The 25607-nt window shown below is 38.2% G+C and overlaps 1 protein-coding gene across 5 annotated transcripts in view; it reads right to left on the reverse strand.

Moving 5' to 3' along the window:
- The window catches only part of igsf9ba (immunoglobulin superfamily, member 9Ba), a 100585-nt gene that overhangs the window by 22199 nt on the left and 52779 nt on the right, over positions 1–25607 (reverse strand). For all 5 annotated transcript variants that reach the window (XR_007425250.1, XM_049466812.1, XM_049466813.1 and 2 more), the window contains exons 4-7: positions 22943–23094; positions 13279–13396; positions 5039–5180; positions 1906–2051 (exon numbers count right to left, since the gene is read on the reverse strand). Coding sequence is in view for 4 of the 5 variants with exons in the window: in XM_049466812.1 (XP_049322769.1) it covers positions 1906–2051; positions 5039–5180; positions 13279–13396; positions 22943–23094 (558 nt within the window). In the remaining variant the exon portion in view is untranslated. The remainder of the gene's footprint in view (positions 1–1905; positions 2052–5038; positions 5181–13278; positions 13397–22942; positions 23095–25607) is intronic.

Below are 25607 nucleotides of genomic sequence, written 5' to 3' on the forward strand. Positions count from 1 at the left end.
CGTGTCAGAGTCTAGCTGCCTCAGTGAGGAGGATGACGACATGTGTAAAGGACGTGATGACTCGCGCCTGGACTCCAGCGAGAGGCGCCAGCCGGACGCAGAGAGACGCCTCACGCTTGGAGCTTCATCTGCCATCCGCCGCTCACACAGTCCCACATACAGCACAGTACAGATGGAAACAAGCCTCGGCATACTCCACAGAGAGCCTGAAAACTAGGACAGCTCAGGCGCCAGGCACCATCTACAGCATCTCAGAGGGAGCCAAACAGCCTTGTTTCCGTACGCGACAGACACCAATTACCCACTCCGACTGTACGACATAAAAACACCTTAAAGGCACAAAGAAAAAAGGCAGTGTGCTGTGTATAAAATCACCTACTCAATTTGCCTTTAGATTAATGACACAGTATTCTGTTTAATTTTTGATGTAATGCTTTTACAGGCTAACATCCTTACATAACCTCTAGTTTAACACTCTCTACTACAGTAATCTAACTTCCTCTTCGCTGTTAAAAAGAAAAAAAAACATTAGGAATGTTTTGATCTGGTTATTCTGCCTACGGATCTGATCCAAGTCTCTTTATGCTGAGAATCAGCCAGTGCAGATCCAATATAATGCAGCCACACAGTTAAGATAAAATGTGCTGCTGATTAATACTGAAGTAAAATCACTTTCTTTTTAGTAACAGTTTATAAGACAGTCTGTACTGATTTACTGTTTTATAGTGTATTTTTATATCTCCTCTCTGACCATTCAGCCCACAGATCCTTTAAAAGTGTAATCAAACACACTCTGGACTACTGATGTGTAATAACTGTTTATAATGAGATATATGTGCTATGATTTCTATAGCTTGTGTCTATAAGCGTTAGCCTCCACTAGGTTTTACACATGCTTCTCATTGGTAGTTTAAAATAAAAACATCCTCCTCTTATCAAAAACATATTGGATATTTATATCTGGCATTAGGCATGGTCTTAATAGGTTCATGATTATCTGCTCCAGAGAGTCCTATTCCATAGGCAGTACTACTCTACAGGAACTAGCTAAGCAGTGTGTGCTCTATTTGCACACATATGTCAGCAATGGGTGCAACTTAAAGTGGAAAATAAGAAGATTTAAAGGTTTTTGAGAATATACCAAAAGTTATCTTCTAAAAGCAACATACAAAAAAAAACATACTAAAACACAATAATTCCAAACATATATGTACCATATTTTTTTCAGTACAAAGTACACTATCAATGAAGTCTATTTTCCTGTCCTTTTTTTATACATATGGCACACCAGATTTTAAGGCGCATTATGCAACACTAGTAAGGAACAGGGGTGTCGCCATGTCAGCATGGGTGGTGGTAGGGGGGGAAACTAAAAGCTAAGTTAAGTAAAGAAAAATGTTATTCTTAAAAAAAAATGTTTTAAAGTCAAACGAGTGCTGGATATTAATCTACACAGATTTATCTCTTAAAAACAGGCTGATAATACTCACCTTTAAATGGCAAAATGGCTAGCGTTTTAGCACAGTTAGTGGCTAATGCTAATGCTGCTCCAGCAGTGCTAGCCGGGGATAGCAGCAGGTTACAGGACGAAAATACTCACCTCTGAATGGCGAAAAAGGCAGAGTGCAGCACAGTTAGCGGCTAATGCTTATACTAAACTGAAACTTCTGTATAACGCTGTACTTTAGCGGAGTGGCTTTACTGCTCCTTAATACCTGACTGGTAAAATTAATACATAAGGAGCACTGACAATTTTTAGGAAAATTATTTTTTTTTAAATGTGCCTTATACTGTGAAAAACACAGTATGTATCAATGCAATGTCGATTAATTAATTAATTAATTAATTAATACAAGGTTAATCACTTCAGAAAAATACCCCTTTGGTGAATAAGGCTCTACTTACACTGTATTGTCAGGTAAGCTGAGGAAGAGGGGGAGATACCCAGGCTGTTGCTGGGGCTGCAGGTGTATTTCCCAGCATCCTCAGGTTTCACACGGAAGATGATGAGCGTGCCATCGATCAGGATGCGTACTCGGAGCTTCAGATCACTGCAGAGAGAGGAGATGAGAACATGTGTGAATTATACGGCATCAGCATCCCGCTCACACCCTGACAGCAAATCGCTTTGAAGGGCTATACTGTCGAATCCACAGTTACTGCATCAGAGCTCCGCTTCCCAGGAGACCCCCTGTCCTGCACAGGATTTCCTGTTCTGGCACACCCACTTCAGCTCGTGATGGGTTTGTTAATGAGCATACTGGTTGAATAAGGTGCATCAGAGCATGGAAACACTAAAATTAAGACTATCCTAAAGGAATAATAATAGCGATTGATTTCAATAGTTCAATGAAAAATTCATAGTATATATTATACACACATATTAACACATATTAAACTGAAAATGTTCCTTTAACCCTAGAATGCTAATGCAGATGATTTTCACCCACACAATTTTTTATGTGATTTTCATTGTGTTGCTGCTGTCTGAGTTGTATGTCTGTATGGAGCTTCATGACCCAGGAATGGGTGGCCCAAAAACCAGGTTCCCAGCAGCATTATTTTTATTTTATTTCGTTTTGTTAGGACATTATCTGTTAAGAAATACCTAATTTTCCAATACTTTGTCTGCTTTTTTATAGGGTCATCCATGGTACCTTTTTTATTTTATGTGATGATGTATGTTGTAAAATTAACCCTTGTGTGGTGTTCATATTTTTGTTACTCGTTTACTTTGTTACTTGTATTTAATTCAGCAAAATTAAGCAATTTTACATTAAAATGCTTTACACATGCTTGCTTCACCTAAATTGCAAGCAATATAAACAGCTTACATGGTTAATATTTGCCCTTTACCTTTCTTATGTTACATTTCTTTTAAAAAGTGCTACTCTTTTTTTTATTAGTTTTTTAATAAAATGTAAAAGAAAATGAATTAAACTCAAGATATGAGTAGAAAATTTGTTTAGTTTCAAATTTATAAATGAAGCAATGTTTATTAGCCCTTGGCCAAACATACTGTATGTAATATAAATGTGTAGGGTGGGGGGGTGTACAGTGTGTGTTTATCGAAAATGTGTTTTGATATATGTTTTTCACAAAAAATGAGCCAATGCCAATGAGTTTGAGTTAGAAAAAATATTTTTTTAGTATCGTTTGATGAAAAATTCATCTATTTAATCTAAGTCAAGGATATTGACAAACATTGACAACAATTAAGTTAACAACTGATAACTCAAGTCAACTTAATTGAGAACAACCATAAAAAGTTCATAGTGCTAGAGGAAATAGTGTTAATAAGCTTAAAAGAGGCTAGTATAAGTGGTTAGTCTTGCTCGTCTCGAGGTGTGGACTACAGCTAATTTGACTGATAGATAACACTGTTCCACATATTTTATTAAATAATATATTACTGCTGTTCCTTAGTGTTGAATATAGCAAGAGGGTTAAAAGAAAATAAATAAATAAATAAATAAATAAAACTAGGCGTAATGACATGTAAAACAGCAACACAACCATTTTTGGTGAAATAAACCACAAAAAGCTTGTGCATAAGCTTACATTTATGAATGCCATAAACATAAGAGGCAAATTTAACAGACTGCAAATAAAGCAAGCTGGTAAAATAAAGATTTCCCATAGTTCCATGTACAGTATATCGCTGGCTGTGCTTTGAACTTGATATCTGTGACACCATAAAGTAACACTACAGTCATCACTAATCAAGTCAGTACACATGATCAGTGCACGTATGTCTCGCAGCAGTCCTGAAGTTTCCTGAGTCTGCGTGTTCTGTAGAGATGAGAAAGTCCTGCTCAGCAGAAGGGCTTGTGGGGGTTGGGGAGGGGGGAAGGGGGGGTGCTGGATTGAGCAGGAGTTGACACACTTTGCTTTCAGCATATTATTTTAGGCTGCAGTCAGAGTGAGGGAATTAGAGGGGCACTATTGCGCTGCTCAGGCAGGGAAGAGCACCTCTTGGCTCCACATCAGATGATCAGCATGTTTTTTTAGGCATGTGATGACACAAGCACACTGTCCCGAGCTGTTCTTATTCCAGCATCAAAACCTGCTGTGTGTGCTTCTCCACACCAACGCTACACAGCTGCAGCTAGCCACACATTTGAGGACTCTACGTCTATACGTTTAATGTATTTGAAGCTGAAATCCCTCCTGTATGAGTGTTAGGGCTGCACAATTTGGATATGGATCAGGAGCTTACTGTTTCAAATCCTGTTCTTATAGCTTGCAATCAGCTGCCGGAGCCCTGGGAGAGCACAGTTGGCCTTGCTCTCTCTGGGTGGGAACAGTAGATGTTGCTCTTTTCTCTCATCACTCCTAGGGTGATGTGGATCAGCACAAGGCTGCGTCTGTGAGCTGATGTATCAGGACCGAGTTGCTGCGTTTTTCTCCAAGCGTTAGCACTGTGATGCTACTCTGTAATTTTGCATCAGCAGCAGTTATAAAATAGGCGGGGCTGAATTCACATGTGTCGGAGGAGGTGTGTGTTAGTCTTCACCCTCCTGGTTTTCGGGCATCACTAGTGATGGGGGGGAGTCTTAATGACTGTTGGGTAACTAGCCATGTAAATTCAATACACTAAAATCAATAGACTGACATGCTAAACATCATGAGATAGCAGTTGACTATGTTCAGTGTTCTAAACTGAAATATTACCCAAAGAATGGCTTTGGAATGCCAACACCTGTATACGCTGTGAGGTGTTATCTTGTTAGTACAGTTGAACACAGCATATTCATGGCAAGGTGATATGAAGTATGAGAGTAGGAGTGAGGCACGGTGAGTAGTAATAACAGTAACTGGCTAGAATTACCCTTACTTTACAGGTCACTATATTTTGACCAGTAGTGCCCATAGTGAACGGGCCTTTTGTATATCTACCATTTAATCATAATGAATTGCAATAGTATTATTTTATCAAGAATCACATTCTATATCACACACACATGTACGTATTAAAAAAAAATCTAAATAAAATATCTAGGGCATGGCACAGTAGTGAACTCGATCATAACTTTACTTCTTGAAGTAGACGTTGTCCTCCTCCCAAAACCATGTGTAGGTCAGGTTGCCGGGGTAGGCCTCCGCTTGGCATGTGAAGAGGGCATTCTGGGAGATGTTTACAGTGATGTTCTCAGGAGGAGCCACGATGTATGGAGGACCTGTAAAAAAAAAGAAACCACTGAGTACCAGCTGATAAAAACATCATAAATAAACTTCAGTTTTCAAGTGGTCCAGTGGGCTAAGCGCTGCCACTATGATTGTGAGATTGCGGGTTTGAATCCTGGTCATGCAGCTTGCCATCAGCTGCAGGAGCCCCGAGAAATCACAATTGTCCTTGGTTAAGAAACATGATGCTACTCTGCAATGCTGCCTCTGAAGCTTTTCTAAAACACACTTCTATTACATGTGCATTTAACATAGGTTACCTTGAGCTTCTTAGACAAGGCTGACTAAATTTTGGTTTTCTGAAAAGAAAGCATTAACAATGTATAGATTTTATATAGGTTATATATACACATAGTTAATACAGTAATACAATAATAATAAGTTGTAATAACAAAACTTTGATTAAAAACTAAATAATTCACATAGAAAAGGTGAAAGGTAAAATAAAAACAGGAAAAGCTGTTAGAAAACAGTTAGCACCTATTAGCACTGGTGTAAAACTAAAGAAACAGACTTTGACTGCTAAATATGTCCAGGCTGATTGTCTAGATGTATAATAATTGAATAAACTGTCATTGTAATTCATATAATCACTGAATTATGATTTGTTGCCAAGCTATTTCTAACATTGAGGTCAGTGTATCAGCAGGTTTACAAGCAGTCTTTTCCTCTCTCCCTACAGACCTCCCCTCCAGAGGCTGTCACTGAAATTGGCCCCCTTCCTCTTAAATGCACAAATAAGCAGACTGGCACAATATCCTCTGACCAGCGATGCTTACACACACTCTACGAGTGGCCACAGCATGGCCGTCGCTCTGGGCATAAACAAATACAGCGTCTGACTCATCGCGGAACAGACACTGATCTGAACTCGTGGAGGATGCCCTGAGCCTTCTGAACACTTTCTTTAAATGCAGCCAGTAATACTGCTAACAAAGGGACTCCAGACAATACTGCGGCTTTCTGAATATTAAAAAGTCTTCACGAGAGAAACCGCACGAGCCATCCTAAAAATATCCGGGACGGGCTCCCGTGCCGTTATTGCGGAAGACTTAAGCGGAGTTTGTCTCCGGAGGCTCTGTGAGAATATTGCTTTTTGTAAAAACAATATTGCCAGTTTACTAAAAATCTAAGAAAACAAGCCTTGGGCCAGAAAAGGCTTGGCATGGCTCAGCTGCAGCTCCATCTGACGCGCCATCGCTGAAACAGGCCTTACTCTGCCAAATAACAGCACCTCTATTAGTGTATCGCAGGTTAGAATATAATACATAACAAGTAAAATAAATAAAACAGAAAATACTGCTGCTACTTATACTAATAAGTATGTTTCATTATGGGTTTCATTATGACATTGCCCTTTTCAATGCCTTCAAGTCCAATTATTTTTTAATAGGGTTAAAAATAGGGTTGGTGTAGAGCAATGGATAACACCAGCGCCTGCCAGTGAGCTAAAAAAAAAGGTGGAAGGCTGGGGTTCAATTCCAGGTCTGGGTGACTATACTGTGATACACCAGTAGAGTGTATCATTGGGCAAGACTCCTAACACTACATTGGCCCATATCTATAATTAGAATAACCTTGCAAGTCACTCTGAATAAGAGGATCAGATAAATGCTGTAAATGTAAATGTAAATAAACATTTGTTCGTCATGTAAATATATTTTCAGTGCATCAGAATAAACATCTTATAAGAAATGGATGGATGTGTATATTCTGCAATTGTAGTAAAATGCATAGCTTTTATTCTGCAGATCGTTAAGTCCAAGATTGTGATCCAGGCTGTATGCAGCACATTGATTGGATATGCTCTATGTTTAATGGGTAACAACATGTGATGACACAAACCCATTAGAAACAGCAGGTCAGTTTCCACTGCTGAGAAGCGTTGGACACGTCCAGGTAGCTGCGCCATTAAAATAGCAATCTGCCAAAGTCAGAGCTCACCTGGCTCTTAAAGGGAATGACAAGTGACACGCTGACTGGTATATTTAATATTATGCCCAAAACTCACCCATGATTATCTAAGAGAATTAGCCTTTAGACATGCCTTTTATTAAGCCATGCAAGGTGTACTTTTTTCTGCCGTTACGATAGCAAAGACACACTGACGCGCTCTGAATCAAGCTGTAGGGTGTGCAGTTGATAGCTCACCTAAAGATTGCTATAATAGGGCCCAGTGAGTTGCAATATAAAGATATAAAAATGAAGATTCTTTAAAGCCTTCAGTTTCAGCGTTCCGAGTTCTGTATTAAAAACTTTCAGTGCCAGTATTTACAGTCTGTTTTCATGCATGCGCAGCTCTCTTTATCTGATTTTCTAGATCTTACACTGATCTAAGTATCTGATATAAGTGTATGCGGTTTACATGACTACTCAAATAATCAGATAATTGTACTAATCTGATTATGAACAGATTTTTTAATGCATGTAGAGAGCATGCAGAAACAGCCTAGCAACACATTTAAATCTCTACAACTATTAGAAAATGCAGTTTTCAATGTTTTTCATCAGATGCATTGATAAATTTAATACTCTTAAAATGTTTTGAATGACAGGGTGGAGGAGATGTAATATGGTAGGAGCTGGAGAGGCGCTGTGTGAAGTTGCGCTGGGGGCGCGGTGTTCAGGATTACTGGTCCTCATAAATCTGACCACAGTGAAAGCCATAAAGTGGGGGACAGGCAGGCTGATGGTGTTTGCCATTGTTGAGCGTACAGAGCAGGAGTAATAAACATGACCACTTCATCATTCACCCACATACACCGGGACGAACGGAGGACAGACTCCAGCAGCAACAGCAACAAGTGTCTGTACTTACACACATACACATACAGCTCTGGGAAAAAAATAAGACACCACCTAAAAATGATGAGTTTCTTTGATTTTACCAAATTGAAAACCTCTGGAATATAATCAAGAGGAAGATGGATGATCACAAGCCATCAAACCACCAAACTGAACTGCTTGAATTTTTGCACCAGGAGTAAAGCAGCATAAAGTTATCCAAAAGCAGTGTGTAAGACTGGTGGAGGAGAACATGATGCCAAGATGCATGAAGACTGTGATTAAAAACCAGGAGTATTCCACCAAATATTGATTTCTGAACTCTTAAAACTTTATGAATATGAATTTGTTTTCATTGCATTATTTGATGTCTGAAAGCTTTGCATCTTTTTTGTTATTTTCTGCAAATAAATGATCTAAATGAAAAAAAATAATTTGGAATTTGGGAAAAATGTTGTCCATAGTTTATAGAATAAAACAACAGTGTTCATTTTACTGAAACATAAACCTATAAATAGCCAAATCAGAGAAACTGATTCAGAAACTGTGTATTACCCCAGTGAGAATAAAGCAAGTTAGACTGTTGTTGTTCTGAGATCCAGAAACATTCCTGGCAAGAAGCAACCCAGATGTATAACTTCTGTTCTTTAATTCCTATATTTAATCTGTATATTCAACTAAACTCAAGGACTGTTAGAAAACACCCTGGTTTGAACCTTTTCTCTGTCCGAAAGTCAACAAATCACAAAATAGAAACATTTGATAAGCCTCTTTAAACTTCCAGCCTTCTCACTAAAAGGTCTTCCTTACAAAACCAAAATTGCATACGAGTGTTGGGATAAAAGGATGGAGGTTCAGCTCTGGAGAATCTCTTGCTCACAGCTATGAGATCAGGCCAGTGCTTGAAGCCACACTGCTCCACATATGAACTCATAAGCTGTGTTTCAAAGCCTAGACTGCACCTGAGATACACTGTTTCTGAGCCACTACATCACACCTTTATATTTAGCTGAGAGATGCAGTTGACGTTAGAAGCAATTTTAAGGATACAATTTGACAATCTTATATTTAGGTATTAAGATAACAGTGAAACTGATATAGTGGTGTGTTAGTGAACCTGACCAGATGCCCAAACCGAACTCGGGCTGATATTTCTCACCACTTTCTACAGGTCCTGTTGGGTAAGGTTCAAGAAAATGGACTGTAATGTAGGCTTACATTTTTAATGCTATTTTTTATTTTATATTAAGCTATAGTATGATAATTACAATATAGTAAACTAACACAAAATTGGAGTAAAAGGGTTAAAAAGGTCAGTTTTAAGACTCAACCAAAAAATTACTGGTTTAAACCCAGCTTGGTTCCATAATGACAGGCTCAGGTACGGATAGGCTGGATTTTTGGACCATATCTTAGCTCTGTGTGTTGTGCTGACAGAGCAGTGCTGCTGGAGTTTTTAAACACATCAGTGCCACTACTGGATTGAGAATAGTTCCACCAAAAGTGTCTTGTGGGCAGCATCCTATGGGCAATGTCATGTGACCACTAATAAAGGACTAGAGGATGACTACAGAGCTTCTGTCTCTGACTTCTGTTACAAATCTGATAAAATTCTTGTATTTTTTTTTTATATCTCAGTTTGCTGTGTGCCATATCTTTCATTCATATCTTTCCATTTTTATTTTGTTGCAGTAGTGTATTTTTGAAATATATATTTTTTAATTCAGTGTTTTTTCATATACCATAAAATAGTGTTATATTATTTTAGGGTCATATCGCCCACCCCTAGTTAAAATACTTATTTATTTGTCTTGTCTTTAACCTGTCTCGCGGGGAAAAAAATAGTTTAGTGTGGACTTTTTAAGAGGGATCTGGCAACACAGCAGGAAAGCAACTACGTTCTGCAAACGTATATCAGCGCCCCCGGGGGGCAGGGGGTGGAGGAGATACGTTCTGTCATTACTAGCCCACCGCGCTCCGCAAAACCAGCAAGCTGATTGGCTGTTTCTGCTGAGAGAAAATTTATTTGGTGCTTTCATTTGGTGCCCTCTTTAGTGCAGCGCCCCTATACGTCGCATAGGCTGCATACCCACTTTTTAAGTTGTATGTCTGACTGCATTTTGGCTCCAGTGGAAACAATAAACGGTAACAGAGTGACCAACAAGACACAAACCATATATAAATACTGTAAGTAAATCCTACACGTGACTGTTTCATAGGCAGTTGTACTAATCCCTTAGCTCTGTACTGTATTTAAAAACATGTTCTGTCTCTGTTTCACTTCAAGCATAGTCTTAATATGACTGGTTATGGTTCTGCATAGTTAAATTAAGAGATTTAGGAGAAAAAACACAAACCCTAGTCTTAATATGACTGGTTGTGGTTTGCAATTATTGTTTGCACTATATAAGACCTAGAAAAGTTTTATTTTTATTTTTTATTCTTATTCTTATTTCTATTTCTTATAAAATCAATGTGTGAGAGAAACCAGTCTGTTAAGTTTGCGTTATATGATTTTGTCAAATAAAACTCTCGTTTTAAAGCCATTTTTCATTTTTGAGGTTTTCTTTAAAATTTTATTTTTAAATCTCGTCTCGTCTCGTTCTCGTGAACCCAATATCGTGTCTCGTCTCGTCTCGTCTCGTGATATTAGTGTCTCGTCACACCCCTATTAATTACATAACAAAAACAGTCACTCAAATACTTTAAGAACTCCACTAGCTCCTAGATTTATGTTTTACAGGGTAAAGAATGTGTGCTGAGAGACATATAAACAAGTGATAAAGCAGAAGGCCCATATCACTGCTATCTTACTGATCAGGGTCAGGAGCATGCTCTGGTGGAAGGCTCCATTAGGAACTGAGTGACAGGCTGTGATCTATGTGCTCTGAATGGCTGTGAGAGTATTGACCGCTGTGCTTAGGGAGGGCAGACATGAAAGAAAGACATCAATGGGTCCAGACACGATTCAGACAATTAGTCTAATTCATGCACAGTGTGGATAAGTGGACTAACTATATCTGTGCTACTACTTCACTCAGGCTTTGAGCTGTCGACTGCTATTCAGTGTGCTGAATGTTACAAATACTGGGCTCTTTCAATCAGCAGTAATTTGTTGACCTCTGCTTACATTGGTGAAGAAAAGAAGAGACAATAAAACATTCTGACAGGGTTACAGCAATGTTAAACCAGTTATTGTCCGAACTTTGAGTGTGGGAACATCTCAGTGTAGCCAATAAATGTATGACTGCATTAGTCAGTTAATCAGGGATAAAGCTCTCAAAACATTATGATGCTGAAAAGATGCTGACACAAGAGTTCAATTGCGAACACAAGGCTTGTAAAGTCTCTATAGAAAAGCAAGGCCACACATAATAGAGGGACAAATAATAAATTAAGCCCCAACAATGGGCTTTGAACCAGATGAAGCATCTCAGAAATTTGCAGAGTGAATGTCTGAGGTGAAGTGGAGTTTTGTATTTAGATCTAATGAATTGATATCACTATATCACTATACGTTCTTGTGTCTGAATGCAATCAAATCTACAAAGCAATGTTCCAGAATCTGCCATGAAGGCTAGCATAAAAAGCAGCTTTTACTACAGTAAATTGGGGACAAAATCTATTAATCTATTCATACCTAGCAGGTGGCCACACAGTGCAACATACAGGGTTTGAAAGCATCGACACTGACTGTACACTCTGAAATATTACTAATAAATGTGTCTTAAAATATGTTTTAACCCTTGTGTGGTGTTCAGACCTGTGGGACCCGTTTTCATTTTTCATCAAATGATACTAAAAATATATTTTTTCTAACTCAAACTCATTGGCATTGGCTCATTTTTTGTGAAAAACATATATCAAAACACATTTTCGATAAACACACACTGTACACCCCCCCCACACACACATTTATATTACATACAGTATGTTTGGCCAAGGGCTAATAAACATTGCTTCATTTGTAAATTTGAAACTAAACAAATTTTCTACTCATATCTTGAGTTAAATTCATTTTCTTTTACATTTTATTAAAAAACTAATAAAAAAAAAGAGTAGCACTTTTTAAAAGAAATGTAACATTAGAAAGGTAAAGGGCAAATATTAACCATGTAAGCTGTTTATATTGCTTGCAATATAGGTGAAGCAAGCATATGTAAAGCATTTTAATGTAAAATTGCTTAATTTTGCTGAATTAAATACAAGTAACAAAGTAAACGAGTAACAAAAATATGAACACCACACAAGGGTTAAGTAACTCTTTGAGCAAAACCATAGAAGAACCACATTGAAATGCATAAAAAGTCATGTCTGTAATATAGACGTGTCAGTGTATACTTCTCAGACAAAATTACCATGATGCTCGTTGCTATCTTACACCCCGTCAACAGTCTATTTTCATACCTTGCGCCATGGTGGTAAAAAAGTGTCTGAGTTTATGAATAAATCTAAACTGATGGTGGTCTGGAAGTGAGGTGTGTTCGGATACATTTTTTTCACAAGTTCCTATCTTATTTCAGTTATTTCAGTAAAGAAAAATCTTCTTATCTGTGCAGTAAGTGTTTATTATCTCAGTAAAACACATTACAGCATTACAATAAATACAAACAGCAATTTTACAAAAAGCAGAGCTTTTACAGCCCTGTTTTCCTTAAAACATCTCCTAATCTCTCCTCCTAATCTGAGTTTAATAGAGTTATTTCTAGTTCTCATCATATTAATCAACACCTGGTTTGGTAAATTGGTAAATGTGGTAAATCAGGTGAGCTGCTGACGGAACTGAACATAATATACACATGCTGGCTGAGGAGCATCCAGGAGAAATCTGGAACTAAGTTACACTTTGTTCTTCAGCATGGATGGCTTGTTATAATTTACTGTATGTATGCTAATTTGCATATGTTTAAATCATAGGTAAAAACACTCATATTAGTTTAGATAAATAGATTAGTGTATTTTGCTTTGGTGCCTAAAACTTTTGCACAGTACTGTATTTGTAATAGAACAATACTTACATTTATTTATATGTGGATATCTGATATTTGGTGCTGAATGTAGACTGATCTAAATGTAGAAGTTGTTTTTTCTTTATGTAGTTGACTAGATAGAGAGTATAGAGATATTAGAGATTCAGCCAGAAACATGCATGCATTGTTACATCAGCATTTTGATAAAAATTGCATCATTTTTTCCCCTGTTCACATCTTTTTAATTTGTTTGAGTTTTCAAAAACGTATATTTTAGTAACATACATGTGGACAGCGCCTGAGACCGAGTCATCTGGACCAAAGGAGTGTTCCTCACCTTGTACCAGCAGGCGTGTGGTGTGAACGGCCTCTCCCTGGTCACTGTGGGCTCGGCAGCTGTACGCTCCTCGGTCCTCCCGTGTGATGGTCTGCACCGTCACACTGCCATCACTCACCTACACACACACAAACAAAGCCAACACAACATCTCAGATTCATCAGAGCCATTAAAACACCAGCAATAGCAGCCATTAGAATTGGGTATTGGTATCAGAATTCCTATACTGTGCCGTAAAACGTGTGTTTTCCGGAATTGGGCTGTGAGATGAATTGCAGTATACTTAAAGGGTAAGAGATTTCCAGCACATTCTTGTCACAAGGAGCAGTAGATAAAAGACTCAATCTGAGCGCAGGAAGTACAGAATGGGTTCATAGAGTCATATATTAGCATTTATTTCCTTTTTCTTTCTGTTTTTTTTTATGCTGAGAAATTCGAACCTTTAGTTTAAATGTGAATATCACAAAAGCCCTACAAAAGGGTTGAATCTTCTTACTGTTAAATGATACTTTGATATATTTTGTGCTGTTATAATTCATTTAAAAAGACTGACCCAGAACATGAATGAACTAAAACTGCATCAGTTTGATCTATGACAAACAAATTACAAACAGAAAATGCTGTAAGCATAACCATTCAGCCCCTGTATCGTGGAAGCTCCAAAAAAAAAAAAAAAAAAAGCTGAGAAAATGAAGAGCAAAAGCAACTTTAAGAAATGCTGTAAAATGATACAAAATACACTGACATGCCACAGGAACTAGTATTGTGTCCCATGACTTTAGCCATGTCCTATGGAAGCTAAAGGACACTGCACTGACCTGCAGGATATGACATATTCCGCTGAATTGGTGCCATTTCTGTACATTACATACATTTTATTATTAAGCATAGTTTTTTGTACATTAACCTAATTGCAAAAGTAAGATATGTAATTAAAAATTAATAAAAACTACTTACAACAATGAAAAATATCATTTGTTACCCGTCCCCACTCACTAATTATGAATTAAGAATGAAATATAATTTGCAAGATAATACATTTGATCAATTTCAGGTTTGGTCGAAAAGGTCTTAAACAAGAAAACAAACCAAAACGAACCAAACAATACTCAACAGTGAGAGAGTGGGCTGAAGGGGTATATATGCAGGGGAAAACAGGTGAGACTAATCACAATGATTACTTCCAGTGCAGAGTCATGTGATCATGTGAGCAAGTGTAGTCCATGTGTGGTGCGTTCTGGGTAGTGTAGTCCGGTGACTGAAGAGCACAGGAAGAGCTGTGTGCGAGGGAGACAAGTGTACTTTCAGCACCGGGCGTGACAGCTGGACAGCACTAGAACCATAAATCTCATTTAGACTTTTTTGTTAGCATTTGTCTCAAAAGCAAATGTAAGAACATTTCTTGGTATATATTGATAATTATACAACAGTTAGTTCCGACCTCACAATCTGATTGGTTGAGAAGTCTTCTAGCCGTGCTGAAATTTGTGATAACAGCACGGCCTTCTTACACTAAACTTGTATCACTCCGCCGACGCGTAGCCGAGTAACGGTGTATTTATACACAGTACAGTTTTGAATCCACTGGCACCGGCACCAGCAGCAGCGTTAGCTTAGCACAGGCTAGCGCTCAGCCACGGCACGCTCGCCCGCAGCGCTGGCTCGTCTTTTGTGGAAAAAAAGGAAAGGAAAATTGCTCGTCCACAGTCTGACAGCCAGAACGGTAACTTAAGCAGCCAGGCTAGACTAAGCTAAGTTAATGCTGAGCTAAAGCAAGCTACGCTAACCTAACCACAGTCCAGCCGGCTAGCTAACCAACACCACCCAGCAAAACAAGCAGAAATGTTCAAAAAATGCGCAGCTTTCACCTGAAGACGACTCCTCTGAGCAAGAAAGGAGAGTATTAGTGTTATTTCATGTGTTACGTATGAGAAGGGGATGGACGTAAGTGCAGAATATGTGATATATATATTTATTAAACAAACAAGATAAATCAAAACAGTAAACAAAACGCGGGTAACGCAAAAAACTCAGAACTAAGAAAACTATGAACAAAACTAGGTGTAACTAATAAATAAAACACAGAATAACTATAATAACACTAGAAACATATACTTAACAAACTTTGTAAACTAACTAAGATATCAAAACAGACCTGGATTCGGGGACCACGGAACACAAAACTAGAGTACACGGAAGACAAAGATACAAATGATAAACAGGTGGTGGAAAACTACTGACAGGAGACACAGAGGGGCACAGGTCACGTGGGAATAACACACAGACATGAGACAAGACCAGGACGTGACATCATGGTCCTAATGTTACCATCTTCACTTATTCCCAATTTTGCTTTCAAGCTAACTTTCATGGTGTTAGTCTGCCTGAACCATACACCGTTTTGGCACTGTCCATATTAAAGCATATTCACTCTGAATTTCTTAAAGTTCTTTGATTTATTTTCTTTATTTATTTTGTAAAAAAAAAAAAAAACTGTTGTATAAAAGCAATAGAACACTCGAGGTCGTGTGTTATCACGAATAACATCACATTCGTGATAACACACTCCCTCTCGTGTTCTATTGCATAAATAAAGCCCATTGTTGCCCATAGCCCACTGACTTTACAATAATTTTATTTAAAACATTTCTGTTGTATGATATCTCACATCTACCGTACCAGTATTATTGAAAATGGTTAAAATCCATACTGGAGTGTCTCTAGGCGTGCTGTTCACTGCAGGCTATGATGAGAACACTTCTACAATGCAGGTAGTTTTCCGTGTAGGAGTGTGTACATTTGAGCACAGCTATATTAAGCACACCAGCCATACTCTAAACTCAGCAGCTAATCTCCTCGCCACTTCAGTTCATATGAAGCAAATTGCCTTGTGCTGTAATGCCTCGGATCCAAGTGGGAGCATTTGGTGGATTTTCTATACTTGGTCGTCTGTAAGTGTTCTACATATTCATAAGGCAGGGCATTCACTGCATGCATTAGAACCTCCAATTCTGACTAAAAGTAGAAGAGAAAAAATGAGAAAGCTGTGATCCAGATCTTTATATGCCTGGTTTTCATGGCAAACACTTTAACCAGATAAGACTAAAATGTACATGGTTTGGCATGCCCTCCTGGACATTAAGCACTTATCTAATAATTTTTCAACAATTATCAAGATGTGAAGCCATATATATTGCATACACAGTCATTTTGAAATATTATGACCATCTACTTGTTTCTACACTCCTTTTTTTTCAAATTTGTCAGCTCCACTGACCACACATAAGCACTTTGCAGATCGCTGGTTGAATCCTGGTTATGTAGCTTGCCATCAGCTGCGGGAGCCCAGAGAGAGCACAACTGGTCTTGCTCTCTCTCTGGGTGGGAACAGTAGATGGCACTTTTTCCCCTCATCACTCCATAGGGTGATGTGGATCAGCACAAGGCTGCGTCTGTGAACTGATGTATCAGAACCGAGTCACTGCGCTTTCCTCTGAGTGCACTGTGACGCTACTTGGCAATGCTACAGCATCAGCAGTAGTTCAAAAAGAGGTGGAGTCTGAATTCACATGTGTCGGAGGAGGCATGTGCTAGTCTTTACCCTCCTGGTGTTGGGGCATCACTAGTGAAAGGGGGAGTCCTAATGAGTGGGTTGGGTATTTGGCCTTTGGGGAGAAAATGGGATAAAAAAGCCTTTTGTAGTTCTATAATTACAGACTGTAGTTTATTTGTTTTTCTGCATATTTTATTGTCTTCCTTTCACCCTGTTCTTCAATGGTTAGGACCCCACAGTGTTTTCCACTGCCAAAATATAAACACGCCAGAAATCTACCTAAACACACCACACTTCCACACCACCACACCCATAAGTGTAGATATATTTCTAAATTCTGAGGCCATTTTAACGGCACAGGCACAAGCTGTGAAAATAGACTGTTGACAGGGTATAAGATAGCAATGAGCATCGTGACGAGCCTTGTGCAGGGTTTAAGTCTCATCTGTGGTGCCTCCAACTCGCAAAATACAGGATTAAAAGGAAGTGATGCCACTGTGTTGGTTAAAGATTTCACAGCACTCCAATATAGTGAACTAACAAATCCAAGGAAACGACAAAGAAAACTAGGTAATCCCAGTTCTGCTTGACAGTTTACACCATTTTTGGTCTCAATACAAATGCAGTAATAAAGTGATGTAATAAATGTGTGCAGAACTCCTCTTTCAGTTTACATTATCTGAGAAATAACTGCTATTTGTATACAGAACTTTAGATTGAGTACAGAGATACTGGTAAAGTAAATCCAGGAAAAAGAGTTCTTTCTCTCTCGCTATATATATAGTGCACCCCATAAGGTATGAAGTGACAGCTTCTGCACCCAATTACTATATTACATATTTAATAGAAATCCATTTACATCCGGCCATATGCTGCAGTACTACCTAATTTATATTCAGAGCACTATTAGCATGTGGAAGATGAAGATTTTCATGACTTATGCAGTGCATTATATAGGTAGACACCATTATATATTGACATTTTCAGAAAACCTTTCAATAGACAAGCTCTTTAAATGAATTAAACAATTTTATTGCTATTGTTGCCCTTCATAGTGGGGCAACTAACCACTCAGTAGCGTGTGCATTAAAAAAATGTATCCTTTACCTTATATTGTCCTAATGCAAATTCAGTAAAACAAAATTTAGAAAAGCTGGGACAGAGCACAGATTAAGCCATGGTACCCCAAGTTATACTTGTATAGAAACTTTCTAGGCACCCAAGGAGTCTTTACACACAACCATTAAAATTCAGCACTTTTTTCTAGGTAATATATAGTATCCAGTTTATCTCCATATTTTTGTACTGTGGAAGGAAATCAGAGTCCCCAGAGAAAATCCACACAGACCCGATAGGGACTTGAACTTAAGACCCCAAAAACCTAAGACTTAAACCCATAACCCAAGTGTTAACCACTAAACCACCATGCAGAATATTTACCACTCTAGAAAATGTTTAAATAGCGGTCATATATTTTTTAAATGTCCTGAGCTTCATAACTAAAGACTTACGCTACAGCGTTTATGCTCGCCGAGCTTCTGATTGCTCACAGCTGGACTGCCTTGTATAAATACCCCCGATTCCTTAGTTCCCTCGCTGGGTATTATATCTAGTTTGCGGCCGGGTATTTAGTAGCATCTTTTACTAATCTTTTCTATCTATTGTTTTTACGCATTACCTACTCTTTTTCTGCATTCAGACTACCCCTTTTTGCCTCTTTGATTTTTGGATGTACTGTGTATAACCCTTTTGCCTGTTTACTCTGGTATGTTGTTTGTTATCACTGCCATTTTGATTCTGACCCTGCTTGTCTCTAACTACCCCTGTAAGCCTTTTTCCAGTGATTGGTATCAGCGTTTGTCTGTCCTTCTAAGAGATATACTGTACAATATTTACAGCATTTGTTACTGACTTTTACATGTATTACAGTGAGCTTCAGTCGGTTCACTTCATTGATGCCGAGCAGAAACAGCCGAACATTACACTGACACAGACTACTGTAGCCTGGCAACGGCAACGTCAGTGTGTGATGTCCAACAAAGGTGGTGGCTTTTACACTTGTTATATCGATATCAGAAATATATTGTGATATAATGAACTTTTGGCCATATCGTTCAGCACTGCTCAAAATATTGTCTTGAAATCGGTTATAAGTATCGTGATATTATTCAGTTTTATTGCTCACCTCTATCCCACCCACAGCACTCCCCTTATTGCCCCGTCACCTTAGTGTCAGTGTCTGACTCCTCACACTGAAGACCCAGACAAGAGAAGGGTAATAAACTCCCACAAACGCTGCTTCTGCCAAGAGCTCCATTTGAATACCCACATCCACACATACACACATGCAGCAGTGCGGCAGGAGGGAGTGCAGAAGGGTGAGAAAGGAGGCTTTCTGCACACACTGAGAGCACAGAACAGACTCGTCCTTCCTGCTCTTTACGCTCACTGCTCCGTCCTCGCATTCCTGCTATTCTCTGTCTTCCGGCCATGGCAGCCCGGGTGTCGAGCGGCAATTCACTGCCTGCTTCGCCACTTCTCTTAAAGGTGAGGTCACGACACAGCACTATTGTGTAAATGCCTTTTAGTGAAGCTGTTTTGAGGCAGTCATCGTCCTCTAAACAGAGAGATGTATTACAATAAATGTAGATGGTATTAAATAGGGCTGCAATTAATGATTAATTTGAAAGTCGACTAATCTGTCATTTAGTCAACGTTCCTGTTTCTAGCTTTCTCTGTCTTCACTAATCGATAGAAATGGCTAAATATGGGACTTAAAGTCCTTCAAATGTCCAGAACATACCTCTTCAAATGTAAAAAGTGCTGCTATTTAGTGAGGAAATGTGTGATCTGTTGTGTTTGGGCACTTTTGTAGACACACAATGAGTTGAATGTCCCCAGTACTTTGCGTAGTGATGCACATTAACTCTCTGGGGTCCAAAAACTAGCCAGTGTTTTGATATTTCTATTAATATCTTTGCAATAATACAACACAGAATTCAGTGTCATTTTCCTAGATAGACCTTTTCCCTGTAAATCTTTTCCAATCTTCCATTTGCAATCCCAAATTGGACACATATGTGATCCTGTGATCATAATGTGAATCCCTCATATCATCTTAATTATCATTATTACAATCATTTGTTTTAAAAAAGAAGACAAAAAAAGAAAACATCTTACATATCCAACAAAAGGCAAGACAGGCAACAACAGAAGGAAAAACCCTGTAGATGAAATATCAAAATGCGTTAATCAGACATGTCTAGCTATTACATTTTAATGTGTCTGGCTAATACATTTTGATGGCGCTACAGTTTCTCATTTAATGACCTGCCTGGTCTTCTGTATCTGTGTGTGAGATGTTTGTTTTCAGTGAAGATTAATCTTGTGGATCCATGTACTTCATTTTATGCAACATCATTAATCCAAATAAGATGTAGATATAAACTATCAAATTTGTAGGTTTTTATTTTTTTAAATAGTATTGAAATTGTAATGATTATTTTTGGCCTATGTATTATTGCTCATTTTAATAAAACCCCACAGAAATAAGTTCACAGAAATAAGCTCACACCAAGGGATGTGATCAAGTCTCAAGTCTCTTTTCATAAATTTGAGGCGAATCTCAAAGTCTCTGGGTGCCTAGTAGTCCTAGTAGACTCAAGTAGATTTAAGTCTTGATTCTCTGGGTCTGAGCCTAAATGTCAAGACAGAGAATCTCTAAAGAGGAGAATACCCACTTGTGGTGAGCCCAAAATGTATGGAACAGTAGAAGTAGAAGTAATGCTAGTGTCAAACCTGTTTTCTATAGAAAAATTTAAATATACAGGTATATGTTCTGTGCTATTTAATAAAATTAAATAAACAAGCAGAAAAAGTGGTTCACCCCCAATCATCTCACTCGCAAGCTCTCTCTGCAATTTAACAGGCGAGAGATTGATCCTATTGGCTGAGGGTAGTTACTGCTCTTGACTCCCAGTCGTTGACTGGATCAGATATTTAGCATACTAAATATTTGGCAGGAGCCTGCAACTTGTTTGTCGATGCAACAAAAAATAGTTTGCGACTGAAAAACTGGGATAAACCTGGCATTTAAAGTCTACATGGTAAATTGAGTCTCAGGGTTCAAGCACAATTTGAATCTTGAGTCTCTGGGTTCAAGGTCAATTTCAGTGTTTTGTTAGCGTTTTACTAAAAATCTGAAGCAAAAAGGTTTCCAATGTGAACTCCTCACGATAACGGCAGACTTTTCCTGGTTGTAAACCACTTAGCATTTGCATAAAACAAAGCTAAACCAACGTGAATATTAATGATGCAATGAAGCATATGTAAGAGGTTGAAAGCTTTTATCTCTGTGACCAGCTCACTGCATGGGATGTTACGGACATGACCTTTTGTGAACGCTTCTCGGCGCAGCAGCAGCAGGAGAAAGGCCAAGAGAGGCTACGTGCCGGGAGTGTGCCAGTCTCTGAAAGTGAACGCAGGCCAGAGCAGCAGCCGGCCTTCACTCGCTGTTCATCACACACACCAGTGAGTAAAAGTGGCAGCGCGAGTAAGGCTGACGCCACTCAAACGGCGTAACATGGAAATGCTAGCTATAGCCAACAGCAAGCTCAGAAACATACATGAAAAGCAAGGTTCAGTAGGGACCTTTTAACCCTTAAAATACTAGTCCTTCTATATATTCATTACTTTTTATGTAATTATCAAAATGCAGCTACATAAATAGCTCATCTTGGTCAGTGCTGTTTTGATTAATTGGAAGTGTTTTTTTTTGTCAGTGTGTTACAAATTAGAGCATTAAAGAAACAGATAGTAAGCAATTTGAGAAGTCAGTCTCACTTTCCAATGTTTTAGCACAAGAAATGTATTAAAAGAATTATTGGGAGATGCTAAACTGATGTAAGGTAATTTGGAGTATATATATATCGATTAATTATTTGGACACACTTTCTCATTCAATTTTTTCCTACATATTAAATGAATACTGAAGTCATATAAGGAATCATGTAGTAACTTAAAAGTGTTAAACGAACCAAAATACTCGGGGAGCTGTTAATTTGGTGTTTCTGAGGCTGGTAACTCTGATTAACTTATCCTGTGCAACAGAGGTAACTCTTGGTTTTCCTCTACTGGGCTGGTCCTGATGAGGGCCAGTTTTATCATAACATTTTTGATGGTCTTTGTGACTGCACTTTCAAAGTTCATATTGACTGATCTTCATTTTTTTAAGTACAGGGTTCATACACTTTTTAAACAATACTTTTTTTCCCATGACTTTTTCATGACTTTTCCATGCCTTTAAAGCATTTACAGCTTTTTTATTATCACACGATCTTTAAAACACCAGTGCAGACATGGACAAATAATATTATAAACTATAATCAAATTGATAATAGACCTAAAATGTATTTAATAACAGAAAAACAATTATTTAAGCAATTATTTTGACTTAGAAACTTCAATAATAAAATGTGTGTCAAATCCTGAGAGATTCAACTGTTCTGATGTACTTGTTAGCTCAAAATAGCTTCTCTGTCAATAAATGAAAAACATTTGTAGAGCAAATTTCCATGACTTTTCCAAAACTTTTTCTGTATTTTTATTTTTGCAAAACTTATCCAGGCCTGGAAATTGCTTTTTACAAATTCCTTGAATTTTTTCAGGCTTTTCATGACCGTAAGAACCCTGTGAGAATATTTTTTTTCTTTACTTAGTTGAGTAGTTATTGCCATAATCTGGATTAGAACATTACTCAAATAGAGCTATTCAGTGTATACCTGTAACTCTACCTCTTCACAGCTTTACAACTGATGCTCTCAAACACATTAATTAAAGAAATTTAAGTACTTAACTTGTATATCCCAATTTAGAAGGCTTTAGAAAGAGCACAGGGTCATGCTTTAGCGGTCCTCGTGAGGTGCTTTGCTCAAAGACCCAAGAGTGTTTTTTTTCCACATACAAATCAGCCACTTGGGTGCTGTAGTTGTCAACCAAAATAACCTGTTAAATCATCTGCTATTACCCAGACAGGATGGTATTAGCCTACACGGCTAATGCTCATTAGTTTAAACACTCCAGTGTCTGCGTTTGCAAACAGAGCTCAATTACCGTGTATTTTTTGTTGCTTGTCAGCTGCTCCCCTTCCCGGAGCCACGTGACCACAGGTTTGGGGTTCCCAAAGGCAGTGCAGCTCAAAGTGATGCTGCCCCCCTCCCTCGCCTCCACGTACTGCGGCGGCGTGTCCGTGAACGTGGGGGGCGCTGCAATAGAAACAAACACAAAACACACACAGATTTGAGTTTAAGCACATACTAAACCGCAGACTGTGCTGTTTTATACAAATTCCAGCTGCGATTGTGGATTTTTGTTCACACTGCTGTTAAAGCTGATGTCCGTAAGTTTTGGGATTTAGGGCCCTCTCTGGTGAGAATGGGTAATTGCACCGAGCATGCGGAAGAATCATTTTAAACTGGGCGGGTGTGAAGCGGTCTCCTTTCAGAGCGAATGAATACGATTCCAGATTATGTTCAGTCAGAGAGAGAGAGAGACCACACTTTTGTTTTACTATGAGTGAATGAGCTACTGAGCTCTGAGTTTCCCCTTCTGAAGTCTCCATTGCTCCACCAGCCACTCGCACTCAGTAAAAATGAGCCGGATCCTCTTTTAAAGGCTGTACGTTTGACGTAAGTACGTAAAGACGTGTGGCGTGGCCAGAAGAAGAACTCCTGCGAAAAGAGACCCGACACACCAGTTTTTAGAATGAATATATAATTAGGCTTAGCAGGGATGGTCGTTCCAGCACACTGGTACCATTAAACACAATATTGTGTCCCTTCTCCACTCAGAAATGCTTCTGCTTTTAGTTTAGAAACAAAATAATATGGACTGCCACTTAAAAATGTAATAATAACATAAAACTCGTAAAAAATAAGTTTAAAAGCAGTTATATATTTAGTTATATAAGCTCCTTCTCTCAACATTGTTCTAATAAAGCTCTAATGAGCATATGATTAAACATTTGATTAACATTTTATGCTTATTAAGGTTTTAATGGGGGGGTCCTAATTATTTCACATGACTGTAACTAGAAGCTGCTGAAGAAGTTTAATACCTGCGATTCTCTAAGCTCACGACTTTCCACTTCAGAGCTGCAAGTTTCCACTATACTTTAGTGAAAAAAAAAACAGCCTATGCTTCCACCCCCATAGCAACGCAACTTTTCCTATAAAAGCCCACACACACAACCAACTCGAATAGTCAGTCTATATATATATATATTGTGTACGTGTGTGTGTATTTTTCATGACTTAGAAGGTATGTACAACATATTTTCCTGCAATATGTCCTGCACATATGCTGGAGCAATTTACTTTTTTTTTAATGCATTTGGGTCACGGTCAACCAATAGGAGTTTGGTATTCACCTGAAATGGGTCACACACCTGGTGCAAAATAAACAAAGGTAGCAATTAATTCCTCAGAACATCTGTCCATTCATGCTTACCTGGTATGTTTTCCATACACACAGCAAAAGCAAAGATATTTTAATTATATCACCATGCTCAGTACTGCAGTGCAACATGCACAGATAGTGATGTATAGAAAGCTTTCATAGTGTAACTTTTTTTGGCAGAACTGCTCCCATTCATTAAAAATCATTATGGTTAATCTGATAAAATAGACCTTCAGTTCTACCAGATAAATCTTAACAAAAGAAAGGATATTGTTTGTGGTTAAAGAAGCTTTATGTATATTTTTTGCCTAAGATACTTCTAAAAAGCTTTAAAATCATTATTTTGCTGCAAGACTTGTAATACAGAATATGGCATATGTGCATATGTTGCAGTCATATACCAATGTCAGTATATAAAGTATGTTTAGTGGATTTGGGGTTTTAGGCTACGTTCATATTACAAGCCACATTTTCTATCCAGATCGGATTTGGCTATCTTGTCTGTCTTAACATGCTCACATTGATAAGTGTATAAACATCTCCTTCTTCACCAACAACAACAAAAAACTCATATTAGAGAGACGAGAGACTCGTAGCTTTATAAAGGGAAATGGATGAGTTAGTAGCTCATATGTGGAGCATCTTTTGCTGGAATGGAGAGTAAACAGCTGCTCTGAAGTTCATGCTCGGGTCGAGGAGGTGTAAAAAGGCCAGGCGGTTTGCTTTTGCTGTTTTTGCAGATATAGCTGCACAGCTGCTTCAAGAGATGTGTGGGTACGAGAGAGAAGCATGTAGCGCATGCGTAAAAGCAAAAAGACGCATGAATTCTGATTTGCCTGTTCACATTCATGTCGCAGGAGACTTAAATCTGATTTGAAAAAATCGGATTTATCATGTTCACACAGCCATGAAAAAATCAGATCTGAGCCACATTGAGCAAAACATCAGATTTGAGTCCCTTCAGCCTGGTAATGTGAACGTAGCCTTAGAGACATCTCTGGTGAGAATGTGTAATTACATATTTCATGTGGAAAAGTACTTTTAATGCAGGTTAACATGCACAAATTACTGTTTTTAAGTATACTGGTATAATGTAGATAGCAATTACATCCAACAGACCTACCAGACCACTCTGAATTTAGTGAATGTATTAGATGTTGCAGGGATGGTTGTACCAGACCACTGAAATCATTCATTAGAATACTGGTACTCTGTCCCCTCTTAATTTTGGAATACTACTGCTTTTTTATTTAAAAGAAAAATGTATATAAGGGACTGCTGCTTTAAATATGCTTTCAATAAAATTACATCAGCACGTTTT

The sequence above is a fragment of the Astyanax mexicanus genome, chromosome 18 (genome assembly GCF_023375975.1).
Source record: "Astyanax mexicanus isolate ESR-SI-001 chromosome 18, AstMex3_surface, whole genome shotgun sequence".
In the NCBI taxonomy this organism is placed as follows: domain Eukaryota; kingdom Metazoa; phylum Chordata; class Actinopteri; order Characiformes; family Acestrorhamphidae; genus Astyanax; species Astyanax mexicanus.